Source organism: Scyliorhinus canicula, chromosome 3 (assembly GCF_902713615.1).
Source record: "Scyliorhinus canicula chromosome 3, sScyCan1.1, whole genome shotgun sequence".
Classification (NCBI taxonomy): domain Eukaryota; kingdom Metazoa; phylum Chordata; class Chondrichthyes; order Carcharhiniformes; family Scyliorhinidae; genus Scyliorhinus; species Scyliorhinus canicula.
The window spans coordinates 192,803,215-192,822,838 of record NC_052148.1 but is presented as its reverse complement, the minus strand read 5'-3'; the positions used below and the strand labels follow the sequence as shown (position 1 = coordinate 192,822,838).

At 45.7% G+C, this 19,624-nt stretch overlaps 1 protein-coding gene across 5 annotated transcripts in view; it reads right to left on the bottom strand.

The window, feature by feature from the left end:
• Nucleotides 1–19,624, bottom strand: part of znf827 (zinc finger protein 827) — a 197,865-nt gene that overhangs the window by 70,345 nt on the left and 107,896 nt on the right. For all 5 annotated transcript variants that reach the window (XR_005460047.1, XM_038791929.1, XM_038791926.1 and 2 more), the window contains exon 6: nt 11,719–11,952. Coding sequence is in view for 4 of the 5 variants with exons in the window: in XM_038791929.1 (XP_038647857.1) it covers nt 11,719–11,952 (234 nt within the window). In the remaining variant the exon portion in view is untranslated. The remainder of the gene's footprint in view (nt 1–11,718; nt 11,953–19,624) is intronic.

Here is a 19,624-nt window from a genome sequence, read left to right as displayed (position 1 = left end):
CGGGATTTGGAGAAAAGGGTTTTCCATTCAGAGGATGGTGGGAATCTGGAACTCACTGCCCGAAAGGGTGGTAGAGGCAGGAACCCACAACATTCGAGAAGTATTTAGATGAGCACTTGAAACACCATAATACAAAGACTTTCGGTGGTGGCATGTAGGAGGAAGTCACATGTTGGGTGCCTGATTTTTTAAAGAATTTAATACCCAATCCCGGGGCAATTTTTCAACAAATAAGTGCAGGAAGACATAATGAAGGAGGGTGTGACCAAAAATCGAAACAAAGCCACCGTGAAGAAGGGGGCGAGTGACAGTTTGCCATCGAGCAAAAAGGGTCAGCTTGACAACTGGAAAGATGGTGGAGGTTGGTCGCTGGGTGGGGCCGCACTGTTCACAGCAGAAAAGATGACCGAGTTGATGGTTGTGGAGTTTGAAAAGCAGTTTTCAAAGCACGTAGAGGTGATGAGGAAGGAGATTATGGCGGCAATGAAGATGCTGGTGGAAGAGGTGATGGCCCCGGTGAAGGTGGCGGTGTCGAAGGCATCGGCCGTGGTGCGGGAGCAGGGTGAGAAACTGAAGAGGGTGGAGCATGCCTTGTCACAACACAGCAATCAGCTCACCTTGATGGGTGACGCACTGCAGAGTGGTGGAGGCCAACAAAGGTCTGAGAACGAAGGTGGAGGACCTGGAAAACAGATCTAGGCAGCAAAATCTGACAATCGTCAGGCTGCCCGAATTGGTGGAGAGACCAAGGCAGAATGCCAAGATGTTGGCAGAGCTGTTGGGGGAGGGGGAAGATTCCTCGCGGTACAAACTGGATCGGGCTCATCGGTCGTTGAGGCCTAAGCCAAAGAAGAATAAGCCACCAAGAGCGGTGATTATTTGTTTCCATAGGTACCATGCGAAGGAAAAGGTCCTGAGTTGGGTGAAGCAGAAGTGGGAGGTGCAGTGGGCTGAAGCTGGTATATGTTGTATCAGGACTTAACCGTGGAGTTGGTGAGGATGCGGGCAGCCTTCGGTCGAGTGAAGTCGGCACTGCATAACAGAAGTGTGCGGTTCGGTGTAGTGTTTCCAGCTAAGTGTAGGGTGGCAAGACTTTTACTTTGAGACGGTGGAAGTTACAGAGGCGTTTGTGGAGGCAGAAGGACTGGGGTAGAAGAGAGAAATGGGACTGAGGATTGGTCTTGGACTGAGAGTTGGGGCGGGGGGTGTGGAAGATTGTATATAATTCTATTTTTTATTTCATGTTGTTATAGGTGTTAAATGGGGTATTTGGATGAGGTAGGAATTGGGATTGTTTGCAATGACACTTATCTGGGGTTTGTGTGTTTGCACTGGGCTTGTTTGTTGGAAGGGGATTTCTGGCCTCCACACGAGCGAGCTCAACCCGGCTAGTGAACAGGAGTGTGGTGGGGGGTGGAGCTGCGGACATTGGAGCCTGGTCAAACCCGTTTTGATGGGCCTAGGTGGTGTGAAAGTGGGGAAGGGGAACAATACTGGGTGAGGTGTTTTTGAGAGGAAGTGGATGGGGGTGGGAGGTTTGCTTGGGGGGTGGGGTGGGGTGGGGGGTAGAAGAGACCCCCTGTGTCAACCCCTCTGACCCAGCTCCGTACCTTCTCCACATTCGCCGCCCGGGAATAATACATCAGGTTCGGAAGACCCAAACCCCCTGCCTGCCTTGCTCTCTGTAGTAGTACCTTTCTAACTCTGGCCACCTTCCCTCCCCATATGAATGAGGTAATCATCCCTTCAATCTCTATAAAAAATGCCATTGGCAGGAAAATCGGCAGGCATTGAAAAATAAACAGGAATCGCGGTATCACATTCATTTTAACTGCCTGTACGCGACCCGCCAGTGACAGAGGGAGAGCATCCCACCTTCCCAGATCAGCTTTCACCCTCCCCACCAAACTAGATATGTTGTACCTACGGAGACCCCCCAAATCTCGAGCAACCTGAACCCCAGGTATCTAAAGTGAGTCCTTGCCTTATGGAATGACAACCTCCCCATCCCTGCCCGAGACACCACAAAATATTCACTCTTCTTCGAGATTTAATTTGTACCCTGAGAAAGACCCAAACACCCGAAGCAGCTCCAGTATTCCCCCTATTGTTGCACTTGGTTCCGACACGTATAATAAGTCATTGGCATATAAGGACACCCTATGCTCTATCACCCCCCTGCACTATACCTTTTCATAACCCCGAACTTCTTAATGCGATGGCCAATGGCTCAATCGTGAGGGCAAACAGCAGGGGGGCATAGGACGTCCCTGCCTAGTCCGACGGTTGAGAGGAAAGTATTCTGAGCTGATGTTATTTGTGCGGATACTGGCCCTCGGCTCCTTTATCCAGTCCACAAATCTGGGTCCAATTCCAAGCCGCCCCAGAACTGCCATCAAGTACCCCCACTCTACCCGGTCAAACGCTTTCTTGATGAGGGAAGACAGTGTTGGCGTGAATTTGGGGATCAGAGTATTTGCCGATAGCGATCACGGATCACGCGCGTATTGGGTAGATATGGCCCTGGAGAAGGAGGTAGTGCAGAGGCCAAGGTGGAGATTGGATGTTGGGTTTCTTCGGGACCAAAGTTTCTGTGAGAAGATTGAGAAAGTGATTGAGGAGCACGTGGGCTTTAATTGTTTAGGGGAAGTATCGCAGGCAGTAGTGAGCGGGATGAAAAGGTAAAGGAGAAGGAAGAGCATCAGAGGCTGATAGAGATATTGGAGGTGGACAGGAGATCTGTGGGGGATGCAGATCTGGCCCTTTTGGATAGAAGGAGAGCGCTTCAGGCTAGCTTTGATCAGTTGTCCACGGAAAGGCGGAACGCCAACTGAGGCAGGCAAGGGTAACGATTTACGAATATGGGGAGAAGACGGGGAGCAGGCCAACTTCCGAGGGACGCGGCGGTGAGGGAAATAGTCCAGGTGTGTGATAGGATGGGGAAATTGATGGTGGCCCCTGACCAGATTAATAAAGTGTTTGAGGAGTTCTATGAAAGATTTTATAGGTTGGAGCCACTGGGGGAGATGCGGGAGTTGCTGGATGGATTGGAGTATCCGAGGCTGGAGGAGGAGGATAGGGTCCGTAGAGGTCGGTGGGGGAACAGGAGGTAAAGGAGGCAATTGGGGGGATGCAATCAGGGAAGGTGGCAGGGCTAATGGATTCTTAGTGGAGTACTGCAAGAAATTTAAAGACAAATTGGCGCCCTGATGGTGGGGATGTTCAAGGAGGCAACAAGGATGGGGTTGCGACCACAAACATTGGGGCAGGCATCGATCTCTCGGCTGTTAAAGAAAGATAAGGACCCGACGGAGTGTGGGTTGTATAGGCCTATATCGCTACTGAATGCTGATGCCAAGATACAGGCTGAAGTACTGACTAGGTTGGAGGGTTGCCTCCCGAAGGTGATAGGGTAGGGCAAGATGGGGATCGTGAAAGGAAGGCAGCTATTTTCAAACATTAGGAGGTTACTAAATGTAATCCTGACGCCAGCTGAAGGAAAGGAGACGGAGGTGGTGGTTGCACTAGATGCAAAAAAGGCATTTGATCGGGTAGAATGGGGATATTTGATGGTGGTTCTAGAGGGGCTCGGGATTGAGCCGAGGTTTACAAAGCGGGTACGGTTATTATATAAGGAACCAATGGCAAGTGTCCGCACAAACATGAGTTTGGGGTACTTTGCACCAGGGGACCAGGCAGGGGTGTCCTATGTCCCCATTGCTATTTACATTAGTGATAGAGCGAATGTCACTTCAGTATTTGGGGATGCAGGACTTGGGGGGGGGGGGGGGGGGGGGGGGGGGGGGGGCTCCATATATACAATTTTACTTTCAACGGCCCCGATCAGCACCATGGCAACCGCCGCGCGGGCGCGATTGGCTTGGAGAATCCCGGCCTGGTAATTCACTTGACACTACGTTCGTGCTGATAAAGTGATTGACTCTGGCTACTACTCTTTTTAAAGATTTCAGCGTGTTATCATCTCCAAATCTGAAACTGTTGAAACTCTCAAATTCCTTAACCGTTTTCTATTCCATACTACTTAAGGAGCCTAAGCAATATTTCAGCCAGTCTATTCCACACACTGTAGACCCACATCCATTGTCTAACACCGCACAACTGAAGGATTCTGCACCCAACACACGAATCACCGAGCTGAAACTTCTTGTAAATAACAATCACCTCTCTTCCATCGATATAGGGGCAGCACGGTAGCATGGTGGTTAGCATAAATGCTTCACGGCTCCAGGGTCCCAGGTTCGATTCCCGGCTGGGTCACTGTCTGTGCGGAGTCTGCACGTCCTCCCCGTGTGTGCGTGGGTTTCCTCCGGGTGCTCCGGTTTCCTCCCACAGTCCAAAGATGTGCGGGTTAAGTGGATTGGCCATGCTAAATTGCCCGTAGTGTCCTAAAAAGTAAGGTTAAGGGGGGGTTGTTGGGTTACGGGTATAGGGTGGATTTGTGGGTTTGAGTAGGGTGATCATTGCTCGGCACAACATTGAGGGCCGAAGGGCCTGTTCTGTGCTGTACTGTTCTATGTTCTATCTGTATCTTCTTCTTCTAAGTGGTCAGTATCGTCTTTCATTTCAAACACATCGTTAGGACAAATAATTGCACAAGGGTATTTTAAGTCACACCCAAAACCTTGATAGATCACATCCTGGGCATTTTGTGGTGTTCATTCTTTGTTGCAACTCCCCAATTCTTTTGCCTGCCATAATTGTTAAGTGGTTCTGTTCTCATTTGTTCAAGTTACAATTTTCCTTTCATATTAACCCTTGCATCATATCTAGATGGTCTCGCCACATGGTTAACATTGTATCCTCCATTTTCTGTTTTGCCACCGAATGGCCCATTTGTGTCCTGAATGCTGCTGGAAAGGAATGTTTACCTCGGAATTTTTTAAGAGCCTCTGACATCTGTTCTAGCATCTCGTGTTTTCCCACAAATTTGACCCCTGTTGAAACTAGAAGCATATTCGATACTTAAATGCCAGCACTGATTGGGGAATTTTGATAGACAGAACTTTTGCAATCTTGCATATAGCCTATTAAATTCATTATGTAGCCTTTGATGGAACTATCCTCCAGCTTCCAAAATTTGTCGTAATTTGACCACATTTCGTCAGTACTTGATATATCAAGTATGTCACCAAACCTTCACCTGTTGTCAAATTCTCAGAGCTCCGATTCCAAGAATGCTTTGCATCTTATTATGATTTCATACGATAGTGGAACAGCCAAGTCTATCCCAAATTTAAATTTACATCTTGATAAAATTTACAATTAGCACACCAGAAGTAAAAGTTTCAAGTATCATTTCAAACATTATACAAGTTTAATGTATCCCAATGCAGTCTACATTTTTTATACAGGCTTTTTCTTCAGTAACTATGTAACCAGTGTCCATATGGTTACTTTGTTCTCCCATTGATCAGAAGGTTGACGCTCAGAAACATCAGGTGGTTATCATTCCCTGACACTCGGGTTTGGTTCAGCCATTTTCCAAAGTGACTCCAACCATTCTTCTTCAAATTAACTCCAAATACAGCATTCATTCTCTGCTTCCATTGTAATACTCCAATGGCTGTTCTTTCAGACAGATTTTATTTCAACTCGCATAAAATTCTCTCTCCAGATCATCACTGGTTTCCCCTTCATATGCACTCAACGATATGCTTAACCTATTAACTTCTAAATACTAACTTAATTAGTTATTAACTATTTCTTAACCTCACACTTGCTTTCACGTAAGACTGTGGTTTCCCCAACTAAGATTGCAGAACAAATAAGGCTGTGAGCTCCCCTCCTCCAAAAGTGCACAATGCACAGAGGCATAGGGGGGCCAGCAGTTGCCCTGCTCATCTGGCCCAGCAGTTCTACTGCTCGTGTCCTGATCTCTAGATTTCTTTTCTTTTCTTAAAAATGTTGTCAGCAAGGCTGCAGTTGTGCATCAGTCTGGGCGTCAGAACTGCCGCATCTTCGTGCAGGCCACTACCAGCTGGCTGAGGAGAGAGAGAGCGCGAGAACCATCAGCTAATAGGAACAGCTTGCATCTATCTTTTCGGAATGTCACAATCTTGGATAGCTTTGACAGATCTCCTCTTAATCTCTTTCCTCCAAACAAAACAACCCCAGTGTCTCCAACCTAACTTTATAGCTAAAATCCCTCTGCTCACATGGTTCAACACTTTAGTGAGATCAATGAAGGCAATATATAGTGATCTCCATTGTTTCTCTTCAGCTGCCTATAATACTGCACTAGCAGTCCTTCTCTAACACACCTTCAGTGGCAAATACACAGACACTCTCATGGCCACAAAGCGTTTAGTTTGAGCATCAGGATGAGAAATGTCATGGCTCAGGATGTTGTTCACTGGAGGTCTCTTTTTATTCGCTCATGGGACAGGGGCTTCGCAGGCTGGGCCAGCATTTATTGCCCATTCATAATTGCTCTTGAGGGGGCAGTTAAGAGTCTGTGGATCTGGAGTCACATATAGGCCAGACAAGGACAGCAGATTTCCTTAGTGAAGCAGCTGGATTTTTATACAATTGACAATGGTTTCATGGACATCTTTAGACTGTTAATTCCAGATTTTTATTGAATTCAAATTTCACCATCTGCAGTGGCAGGATTTGAATCTCGGTTCCCAGAGCATTTCTCTGGTTTAGTATTCCAGTGACAATACCACTATGCCACCACCTCCTCTGTTCATAGATTCAAATAACTAGGCTCCACAATCATCAGCAATCTGTTATTTGATGCAGAAATGAACACAAGAGGGCCCAGAGACCAGCGAAGCATGCACCATCTCAGCCCATTGTCTTTCTCAGCAGCAAATGCAGCAGAAGACTGCCATGCCAGAGTGGAGCGCCTGGGCCACACCAGGCAATGCTGAGCAGAGTTGCCCACCACAGCACAAACTATTGTCTTTCGATACAGAAATCTGCCATTAGACTTGGAACAACAATCCCTTGATCCATTTCTTTCTAAAATTCACATAATTGCAAAGGAAAATAAATAAAACATGTGGGCATCACACTTTCTTGGGACACTGGGCTCTCCCTCAAGAGACAGAAAAGTCTGTCCTGATGCTGCAGGAATGTGGGTTTGCCACGCTGGAGTTCTTGTGGTGTAGCATGGCCCATGGCAAGTGAGTCACGAGCTTTGCTGAACTCCTTCATTTTGGGTTATGCCAAGACAAGCAGGCTTTCTATCGTGTCTGGCGCTTCATCGATTTCAGTGATCTCCCTAGAATACAACTCCAGTGTTTAACCCATCGCTCCAACTGTTTATTGCAGTTGACAATGATGTCTGCTGTCTTTGTTTGCAATGGAACTGTTTTCTCTGCTGATGGTCCTGTTGCCTTTTTGATCCCTTCATACATGCCTCTAGCATTCCCTGTATTGAAGGACATCTGGATATTCTGGAAAAGTTGTATTCAGTAATCATTGCCGCATCATTCAGCAGTCTGTTGGGCTTACTTTGAATGGCTCTCAATGCATTCAGAGTTTTCTCACTTGTAATTAATGAGAGCAGACTGCTTAGTGTCAATGACAGGTTCCATCACAAGTGATTTAGCTCGTACTAGTTTTTCTGGTTTTACTTCCCATATGCTGAGTGCGATATTGTAGATGGTGTCTAAAGTATGTTCTATTTCATTTCTGCACTTGTGTGGGAAAGCTGGAGTGTGCCTGTGCATCAACATGAGGAACTTTTTTTTAAAAATCGGAGTCCGCGGTGTCACTGATGTGGAGACGAGAAGAACATTTCTGCTTTGAATGACTTTTGAGGGTAACATCGTAACCTTGGTGCACACTTCCTTCAGCTTCCCTAGGTTTAAGTGAACACACTGTCCGTCAGCGCAGTAATAATGCAATTAAACTTAATGCATGAATGTTAGTTCAATAAGTTACAGATAGTTTGCAAGTGTACAAAGTTCCACTCTGATGCCAGTTCAAACAGAAACCGTGCATGTTAGTGAAATGTAAATACAGGAGAATGGTACACTTAGGTTGCTCTCTAGAGGCCAAGGCTGAAATAAAAAGTCTTAAGTAGGAGGAGCATATAGAGAAACATCTGGTCTCAGGCTAAGAATTGATGTTAATTGCAGAAGAGAAGCAGTACCCAGTTCTGTAGTTCCAAGATTTGTCTGCCAAACTTACAGTCAAACAGAGTTCACTGAAGATAGGCCTAATCCATGAGTAATGAGCTCTAATAACTTAATGCACATACACAAATGAGCTATTACAATTAATGCCCCATAGGAGTATTCTACCCTGTCATATTTAAAATAACAATGTCCCCAGTTCTACAAGGATGGAAGTAATTTGTTGGCTTGACAGTATTCCAGGGAAATAAGTTACTGAGCTGCAGCGAGAAACGGTGATGCACAACTTATAAAACATGGCCTGAGGTTACACAAAAAAAATGGATGTTTTTTGCAGAACCAACTTACACAGGGGACTGAGGTCAGTTACAGGTCAGATAGCAATCTGATGCAGTGCCAAATTCAGCATCCTACCCACCGATAATCATACCACACACATTTAGCAAGTTTTATAATCAACAATTCAATTTCCAGGACTTTGCAACTGTTAACTCCTTGAAGTTGACCCATTTTCACTCTCACTTACTTAGCCTATATAATAGATGTCCAACATGCTCCACCTTCTCACAAAAAAAAGGCAGCAAATCTCACAAACACAAGAGAATGGAGCTACAAAAATGAAACAAAATGCAGGGAAAATTAAAGCCACGTTTTCCAGTCTTATCTCATGGTTTTCCTGGGGCAGATGGAACTGGAAATTAGCTCCAGGACACATTCTGTCAATGTTCCTGCCTCTTACCCTCCCTTTCCCCACAGTCCCTCCCTTTCCCCACAGTTTCAGGAAAAAATGTTGACATCAAATGCATCTGTGGGGTTTTCTACAATCTGCATGGTTCCAATGTTGGACCACCCATTAAGTCTGGCATTCAAGTGTAATTTTAAACCAAATTGATGAGAGGTTCGAAGCAAATACCTGCACATCTCAGATGCACGCAGGTCCAAGTAAAACATGCATCCGAAAGCATTGCACAGGCTGTTCTAAGCCTATTTCTCCTCTCAGACTTGTGCAAACACACAACAGAGATATGTGAATAACACGGAGCTGGAAATGTAGCCTGGGTCAGGAGGCATTTCAAGGGTGGAATGAAGTCTTAGAGATGTGCTGTAATTGAGTTGGAACACCAAAAGCAGCATCTGAGTGACATTGGTATGTTTTAAATCAACATGGTGTCTCCTGCAAATGCAAGATGACCATCTGCACCAACACACCGGTCTGCACATGTGCAGAAATCTAGGAACGTGATCTACTGCACTCAGCTTGCCAGTTTCACTCTGCACATATGCAATTAAGACCTGTTCTTCTGCAGACAGGAACTAAAAAGCTGCATCATTCATCATGAGTTTGCCTTACTGTGACCATCTTCCTCCATCATTGATCTTTTTGTTTCTATGAAATAAACCAATATTTCCACACTTTTTGTTTAAAACGCTGTGCAAAATCTGAACTCTTGAAGTCAATTATGCATGGGCAATATACGGTAGTTATGCCAGCAGAGCCCTCATCCCATGAGGAAACGAGGCAAACTGTCGGAACACTGAAAAACTTAGGCTGGTGTGGAAAAATAAACAATCCTTGCAGCTCACTGGTGACATGAATCTTTAAATTTTTAAATATGAAGGGTGTTAACATTACAGCTTGAGCCCAGCAAGTCAACAAGGAAGAAAATTTAATTAACCACTCACTGCTAGACTCAGCTGCCCAGCTGTGATGATTTGAGCAGCACCATCTTTGGTCCTGGCCGGTGCATACATCATCCCTCTCAATGTCGTAACTGAATAAAACAAACTGCACAAGCACAGCACTGGCAGAAAATGCAGCCTCAAATTAATCCTTCATTGGCACTCAAAATTTACATACAGATTCCAAAACCTCGACCAGAAAACAAAAAATTCACTAAAAAGGAACCAACAATTAAAAACAAAAACTAAACATCCAATCAATTCTACTTCAATGGAAGAGGAGCCAAGAGGGACAAGGAAGGGGGTGTTCCCCCACTCTCCAACACCATGCTCACTTCAGCATAGAGCTTACAGACAAGAGGAAAACCATTCATTTCACTCTACCAGCAAAAGTCTATGACTGGTGCAAGCTGGCATTTGTTGTGCCTCCTCCCCACCTAACTCACGAACTGCATAGGAAGACAGATAAAGCAGCAACTAAGGATCATGTTTTTCAATTATTGGAGGTTCAGCAACAAATATTTCCAGAAATAAATTGTGTGCATGATAACATGTATTGGCTACTGCCGAGTGCAAGTACATTCAAAAGGTACAATGACAAACGAAAGCATGATTTGGTGGCAGGCAGACCATTAGAAAGAGATGACAAACCATAGTCCAACTATGGTTTCTCTTGCTTTTTTAAAGCAAGTTTTGGCAACATTATCTGCAAACATTCCAAGTTATTTACAATGTGACCTTTAATGAATAGTTGGAATTACCAACAGTTTAGCCACTGTAACCATTTTATTATATTTTAATTCTATAATTCACTGTTTTGATTATTAATATCCAATTTTTTTTTAGGGGAAATTTAGTGTGGCCAATCCACCTACCCTGCACATCTCTGGGTTGTGGGGTGAAACCCACGCAGACACGGGGAGAATGTGCAAACTCCACACAGAGGGTGACCCAGGGCCGGGATCGAACCCGGATCCTCAGCACCACAGGCAGCAGTGCTACCCACTGATGTCTGACTATTAGTAGACTAGAATTTATTTTATACTTGTCCGGAAAAATATTTCAGCATAATTTCAATTTACAGTTCCAAAAATGACACAAGCTTTTTGCTTGCCACGGTTTTCTCCTTTACTCTCCAAAAGGAGCCCAAACTAGTTCAAGTTCGTTTCAAGTGCTGAATGAGCATTTGGTATGTCATAACATTCAAGGTTATGGGCCAAGTGCTGGCAAATGGGATTAGGTAGGCAGGTGCTGGCAAATGGGATTAGCTAGGCAGGTCAGGTGTCTTTCATGCATCGGTGCAGACTCGATGGGCCGAATGGACTCTTCTGTGCTGTATTATTCTGTGATTCTGAACCTGTAACCTGCCTGAAGAACTGTGGGACAGGAGGAAAGGTGGTAGTGTATAGTCTGTTCACCGAATCATTCACATGATACAACAACCAGCAATATGGGAAAAATCATATTACCTATTAGAGATGGTATTGTACAACAAGCCACAGATCCTTAGGGGAAACTGGATGAATAATAGTTCTATAGAGCTACACGAGTAAGGAACAGGTCTGAACATTTATGTATTCTAAAAGATGTATGTTATTCGGCATGAATAACATGCAAAAACCTTAATACCAGCTAAGCATTTAAGCAGTTTTATTGACTTGAATTTGTGAAAAGACCTCAGAAGTAGGCACTTAGTTTTAATTGGTACTATGTTTCATGATTGCTGCAATTTTCTTTCGTAACTAATTTTCTTTTTCAGTCATAACCGCATACAGAAATTATTGTGTTACTGTTGATGAAACTGTGATACAACATCAAACTGAGGAGAGCTCAAGACTTATGAAGGCTGCAAGTTAGAAATTACTCTTTTGTGAATGCAATATTACGTTGACACAGAATATACATGTTTGTGGAACGTCAACACAAATACCTGAGAGCTGATAAAGAAGTTCTGATGCCATTTTCACGGATATGTCTTGAGTGAAAAGTTGAATTTCTGTAAGAGGTATAATTTCAGGGGAATTCTGTGAACTTTCATTTTTCACTGCTTTGCAGTTGAACACATGACTAGAAAACGGAGAGGCCGTAGGTTCGGGTGTTTTCACCTCCATTGGCTCTTCTTTAATTGCAACTATCTGTGTTTCGAAGTGCTTTTTATTTTCAGCTGTGATTGGAGATGGAGAAAGAAAAACATAGCTGTTAATATAAAGAGGACCTTATAAAAGCAACATAACTCTCAGCAAAACTTGATCCTGAATTTCAACAAGCTTGAAGAACATTGTCAAATCACAGAGCAGAGGAAACCGTTCAGTCCATTGTGCCGATGACGGCTCTTTGGAAGAATTATCCAACTAGTCACATTCTCCAACTCTTTGCCCACAGCACGGCAAATGTTTCCTTTTCAAGGACATATCCAACTCCATTCCAAAAGTAACTATTAATTTGCTTCCATCTTTTAGGCAGAGCATCTCAACAATTTGCTGGCCCTTTCACCATTTACTTTAATTCTGACTCCTTGTTTATTTATCTTGACAGTGGAAAGTTTCTCCTGATTTATCAAAATTCCTTGGAGACCCACCTCTGTCTAAACTTCCATTATCTTCTCTGATCTCGGGAGAAACATCCCCGTTTCTCTAGGCTCTCTCCATAACTGAATCCCTCATTGCATTCTATTAAATTTACTTTTGAGACCAATATAACACAATATTTCATACAACTGCGCAATGTGTAACATCCAATTAAATATAGTATCTATAATCAGAACACAGTACTTAATAACAAATGGCAGTTTACTCAATATTCCTCAGGGATTTACAGTCATGTTGATTACCATTTGGAGAGGACTAAGAGCACAGAATATACTCTGGGTGGAGGACTTTGTTATAATCAAATTAGGGGAGGCATTGGCGTAGTGGTATTGTCAGTGGACTAGCAATCACAGAGACCCAGTGTAATGCTCTGGGCATATGGGTTCAAATCCCACCAGGGCAGATGGTAGAATTGGAATTCAATTTTTAAAAAAATTTGGAATTAAAATTCTTATAACGACCATGAAACCATTGTCAATTGGTGTAAAAACCCATCTGACATTCTCCCCGTTACCATGGATCTCACCCCTACAACCCAAAAAGATGTGCAGGGTAGGTGGACTGGCCACATTAAATTGCCCCTTAATTGGAAAAAAAGAATTGGGTACTCTAAATTTATAAAAATAAGTTCTCTCCCGGGGGGTCAATATATATTACGTTCAGCAGCCACCTGATGTTTACTGTGAGCTGCCTACCCTTGACAAAGCCCGTTTGGTATTCTGCAGCCACCCGTCCGGTACGCAGCCCTCCAGCCTTTTGGCCAGGACTTTTGCGAGTATTTTCGCATCCACATTCAGCAATGAATTGGGTCTGTACGATCCACATTCCGTCAGGTCTTTATCTTTTTTGGGTATCAGTGCAATCGTGGCCTGCGCGAGCATGGGGGCAGGGTGCCCCTTGCCAGTGAGTCCACGAACATGTCCCTTAGGTGTGGGGCCAGGACTGGTGCAAATTTTTTGTAGAAGTCCGCCAGGAACCCGTCGGTCCTGGTGCCTTCCCCGCCTGCATGGAGCTGATGCTCTCCATGATTTCCCTCAGGTGGCGCTTCCAGCTCCTCTCTTCTGTCTACCCCACAACTGGTAGTTCCAGTCCGTCTAGGATCGGTTTCATCCCCGCGCCCCCGCTGGGGGACTCCGAGGCGTACAGTCCCCGGTAGAAGGTCTCAAATGCCCGATTGACCTCCTTTGGTTCTGTTACCAGTGTGCCTCTGCTATTCCTTACCTGGGCTTGTTCCCCTCGTGGCTGCCTGCTTTCTCAGCTGGTGAGCCAATAGGCAGCCAGCCTTGTCTCCGTGTTTGTAGAAGGTCCCCCGTGTCTGGCGGAGTTGATACACTGCTTTCCTAGTGGATAGCAGGTTAAAGTCCATTTGCAGCTTTTTCCTCTCCACCAGCAACTCTACAATCGGGACTTCGGAGTATTTTCTGTCGATATTCAGGATGGAGTCCATCAGTTGTTGCCTGGCCATTCTCTCTTCCCTGTCTCTGCTTACGTTGTAGGCTATGATTTCTCCTCTAATCACGACCTTCAGTGCCTCCCAGAACGTGGAGGGCGAGACCTCCCAGGTTTGATTGTTACTGACGTAGTCGCCTATGGCCCGCGATGTTATTTGACAGAAGGCCTTGTCGGCCAGGAGGTCCATGTCCAGCCTGCACGTGGGGCGTTGGGCCCGGCCTGTCTCCAACCTCACATCCATATAGTGGGGTGCATGGCCCGAGATAATGACCGCGGAGCACTTCATTCCTATGATCCCTGGAAGCACCGATTTCCCCACTGCAAAAAAGTCAATACCTTGTGTACTTGTGAGAAGTATGAAAATTCCTTCTCTCCCGGGTGCAGGAACCTCCATGGGTCCACCGCCCCCATCTGCTCCATAAATGCTCCTAGTTCCCTAGTCATGCCAGTCTTTTTCCCTGCTCTGGGGTTTGATCGGTCGGTCAGTGGGCCCTGTGCGCAGTTGAAGTCGCCCCATCAGTCGGTGTGTCAAGGTCGGGGATTTCTGCCATGGTCTTCTTTATGAATTCTGTGTCATCAAAGTTGGGAGCATCCACGTTGACCACTGCGACCGGTGCCCCTTCCAGGACACTGCTGACCATGACGTACCATCCCCCTGCGTCCGTAACGGTCTTGGATTCCGTAAACCTCGTCCTCTTGCTAATTAATATTGCTACCCCCTAGCCCTCGTTTCGTAGCATGAGTGGTACATCTGTCCCAACCAGCCCTTTCTTACCAGCAGTCGGTCCATCTCCCTCAGGTGCGTCTCTTGTAGGTAGATTATGTCAGCTTTTAGGCCTCTGGATCTTTTCACTGGGCCATTGAGTCCCCTTACGTTCCAGGTAATAGTCCTGGTGGGGCGTTTTTGACACCACGGTCCTGTGGGATCACCCATACTTATCTGGTGAATGCGCCCCTACACTCCGGGGTTTTGCTTTGTGAGGGGGCCGTCCAAAATGGCTGCGGTCGCCGCTCTCACCACGAGGTCGGGCCCCAGCGCTCCTGGGTTTCCCTTTGTCCAGGGGGCACCCAACATGGCCGCCAGTTATACGTATGCCACAAGGCTGCGCTCCAGCACTCCAGGGTCTCCCTTCAGCCTGAAGCCCTCCCGAGTGGTTGTTTGCGGTGCCAGCTTGGTTTCTCGCCCTGCTCCATGCCCGCCGAGGCCAGTGTTCATTCTGCTTATCTACCTCACCCTTCTCTTTGCTTCTCTTTTGTTCTGCACTCTCCCCCGACTCCTACCCCCCCCCCCCCCCATAGTCCTTGTCCCTCTGTCCTCGTGTTCTTCCCCCCCACTTCTGCCCTGTCCCACCCCACCTTTGTGCCAGGTGCTCCCTCTCCCCTGAGAGGCGTGCCACGGCCCTCCTATCTTTCTGCCCTCCCGTGTTGGCCCTCCTCGTTAGCACGGTGGCCCCCCTCCCAGTACTTGCCCAGCTCTGGCCCTGTTTTACCTTCCTTTTGCTAGCCCTTGTATCGCCCTCCTGTTCTCACCCTCATTTACCTTGCTCCGCTCCCCCCCCTTGCACTGAGAGATGGAACAAACCCGGGAACGAGTCAGCACAGTCCCGTGCAGTACACCAAACGCGTGTGTACAGTTCCTGATCTTATTGTCTGTTTGCGGTCTGTCCTCCTTTCTTTGTTCCGATTCTTCCTTTCTTTTCCATCGCCGTCGCTTTCATGATGACTATTGCGGCTGTTTTCCCCCCAGTTTGTTCGATCTAACGAACTCCTCAGCTGCCGCTGGGTGTTAAAAAAGCAGCTCCTTTCCCTCAAATGTTACCCAGAGTTTGGCCGGGAATAACATTCCAAATTTCACATTTCTTTTGTAGAGTGCTGATTTGGCCCTGTTGAACTCAGCCCTTCTTTTGGCCAGGACCGCCCCAATGTCCTGGTACACCCTTATGATCATCCCTTCCCACATGCTCGATTTTGTCTGCCAGGCCCACTTTAGGATTTTTTCCCCTGTCTTGGAACCAGTGCAGCTTCACAATAATCGCTCTGGGCTGCTCCTCGGCTTTGGCCCTGGGTCGGAGCGACCTGTGCGCCCTGTCTATTTCTGGGGGATTTGGAAATTTCTCCCTTCCATTAGCTTGCCCAGCATTTGGGTAATGTAGCCTGTGGGGTCTCTGCTCTCCATCCCCTCTGGCAGACCCACTATTTTAACATTCTGCCATCTGGACCTGCTTTCCTGGTCCTCCACTTTCCCTCTTACACTCCCCTGGGTCGTTACCAGCCGTCTCACCTCGGTTTCCTGAGTGACCATCCTGTCGCTCTGGTCCAAGGCGGCCCTCTCCAACTCCAGAATAGTTTTCACCTGCGCCTCCACCTTCCTTTCCAGGCCATCGATGGTTCGCTGCATTGTGTCCGTTGTCTCAGCCAGCATCTCCTTCATCGTTGTGTGGAGCTCCGTTCTGAGTGCCTCCCTCATGGCATTTATCTCCGTTTTTATCTCCTCCTTTATGGCATTTATCTACGTTTTAAGCACACATCTCCATTCGTCCCCCTGTCCAGGAGAGGGGGGTGGTCGTCGCGTCCTGTTCCTGCTCCACTCGTCAGATTTACCACTTCCTGGTTCGCCTAAACCTCTGCCTCGCGGGGCCGTCTGCCTGCGCGGGCGCAGCTCCTGCCTTTTTCCTTCGCCTTCGTGCTGCTCCTTCTTACATCTCGCCGTCCCGCCGATTTATTATTATTTGCAGGCATATTTATGTGCCTTTCTCTTTTTATTGGTTTTGGTGCGAAAAAGTAAGAAATTCTTGTTTTCACCATCCAAAGAAAAAACCGAAGGGTTTTTTAAAAAAAAACTCTTTATTTTTTATAAAAGGAATTTTTAAAAAAAAATTCTTTTACAGTTTTTTTATTAATAAGTTTAAATTTTCAGGAGAAAACAAAATTGAATAGAAGTTTTTTTTGCCTTATCCTCTCGGTGCTCCGACTTTCAGGCTGTTTCTCAGTCACGATCCCCACTCCTCCTCCAAATGCAGCACACCGGGAAAGACCCGCCGGGAAACCCCCCCCAAAAAAGCTGCGATTTTGTGCACCTGCGGAGGCCTCTAAGCTGTGGCCGCTCTGTTCGCGAACGCCGCCGGAAGTCGCAAAAAGCTTTGTCTATTATGGGTTATGTCAGGTATTTTCAAAGTCGGGGTCGCGACCCGCAGGTGGGTCGCGGGCGGGTGTTGGGAGGGTCGCAGAGCTGTCCGTTGCAGCACTCCTGATTACGTAGATTAGCGCGCAACAGCCGGCTTTTAACAATGGCGGCTACGAGCGGACTTCAGGATGACAGCCACGACCATATAGAAAAATACGGGCGCGGTGCGCACTGATGAGTGGACATGCATGCGCAGTGTGCCCGCATTTTTTTATATGGTCGCGGCCATCATATTTAACAAAACACTGTGCCGTAACTTGAATCTTATTTAAAATGTTAGTGATTAGAATTTAATTCCCGATAAAATGAAACAAATGAGTTCTTAAAAAAGAATTGTTAAAAGCCAGCTGCTGCCGCTGTAGCGCGCTCAGAGACGCAGGAGAAGATTTATTCTTAAATTTAAGTAATCTTCCCAAGGGAGGCAGAGAGCAGGTCACACCCCCCACCGAACATCAACATCACGTGCTTTGGGTGCGATTGTGATGCCTCCATTTTGTCAGCAGCAAACAAGTAAATGAGGACCAAGTAGGTTCACCTCGCGCATTAAAGATAAGAGGAAATGGTGACTCGCGAGGGTCGACCGGCGTGACTTGCGAAGGTCAGCCGGTTGGTAGAAATGGGTCCCTGGAAAAATAGGTTGAAAAACACTCGGTTTTGCCATCTGAGGAGAGAACGTTTCGGACTTATTTCACAGAGGGTCGCAGAAACAGTGCAACTTGTGGCATTGTTGGTATATGACATAAAAACCCCTCCGTTACACAAACATTGTTGGGTTAATAATTTAGTTGCCATCACCATCTTCTTTACATTCTTGGAAGTGTGGGATGGGTACTAATTACTAATGATCCATTTTGGAGGTTCAGTGCTTCACAGAGAAAGTAGCCAGCCATTTCATTCTGTGACGAAGCAAGCTTCGTAAGTTTTGAGAAGCAAAAATTGCAACTGCACAAAATCCATGTCGTGCTGCAATGGCCAGGTTCTGCCACTAAAGGTCACATGAACATTTACGCAGTTCAATGCCAAACTACCATCTGGCTCTTTGATGTGGAAGATAAAGCCATTCCATGGGCCACAATGCTACTTGAACAAAATTATGTTTATTTGAGGCTCTCTATACCTTTGAATTCTTTCCATCATTATGTCTACGGTCAATTGGGGAATTGTTTCTGCAGACAGATTCTGAGACATCAGTTTTTAATTTTAAAAAGATTTAAAGATACTTTCTTTTAAAAAAACAAGGCATGGGCACAAGTACAAAAACATAATTTTTCTCAGATCAAAAAACTGCATAAAATCAATTTGAACCTTCTAGCAAGACAATCCTTTCAGAAGTGGGAAAATTAGAAATGCACTAAGACAATAAATATTCCTTTCTCTAAGTAGAACTCGTCCTCAAAAGGTAGTTATCAAGGGACCCCCCTCACTTCCCTCCTTAAAATCCGGCTGTTAAATATGGTTTAAAAACATTCATTTTGTTGATCCAACTAATTTAAAGTTGACGTACGTGTGTTCCAAGGGTATACCACCACGGATCCGATAAATCAGATTCCTAGTTCAAGTGAGAAGAAATTGGGTTTTGCATAAACAGAGTGAATCTGAATGAAAATAATTAAGCATAATAGGAGAAATAGAAGTATTGCAAGCAGCATTTTGAAAAAAAATATTCAGAGTGTAAATGGTAAACTCTTGACAGATATTAAAGATCCCATGGCTCTATTCAAAGAAAAAGTTGAAGAGCAGGGAATTTTCCCTCAACTGTTATGAACAAAGAACAAAGAAAATTACAGCACAGGAACAGGCCCTCCCAGCCTGCGCCGATCCAGATCCTTTATCTAAACCTGTCTCCTATTTTCCAAGGTCTACTTCCCTCTGTTCCCGCCCATTCATATACCTGTCTAGATGCTTCTTAAATGATGCTATCGTGCCCGCCTCTACCACCTCCACTGGTAAAGCGTTCCAGGCACCCACCACCCTCTGCGTAAAAAACCTTCCACGCATATCTCCCTTAAACTTTCCCCCTCTCACCTTGAAATCGTGACCCCTTGTAACTGACACCCCCACTCTTGGGAAAAGCTTGTTGCTATCCACCCTGTCCATACCTCTCATAATTTTGTAGACCTCAATCAGGTCCCCCCTCAACCTCCGTCTTTCCAACGAAAACAATCCTAATCTACTCAACCTTTCTTCATAGCTAGCACCCTCCATACCAGGCAACATCCTGGTGAACCTCCTCTGCACCCTCTCCAAGGCATCCACATTCTTCTGGTAATGTGGCGACCAGAACTGCACGCAGTATTCCAAATGTGGCCGAACCAAAGTCCTATACAACTGTAACATGACCTGCCAACTCTTGAAGAACAGAGTAACTGGTCATTCACATCATGTTGATGTGAGATCTTGTTTTTAAATGGCAGCGAAGTCTGTAGAATGAACAGCTGATGCATTGCAATGAAGTTCAACATAATTGCAGCGTTTTCAGACGTTTTGAGGTGTTAAAGTAAAAAAATCCCTTGTTTGTTGGAAAAATTTCTTCCAATCACTTTGCAATGTAATCAGGAGTGAATGTTTAATTAATACAGCAACTATTGAAACATTCCCACTAAGCTGAAGCA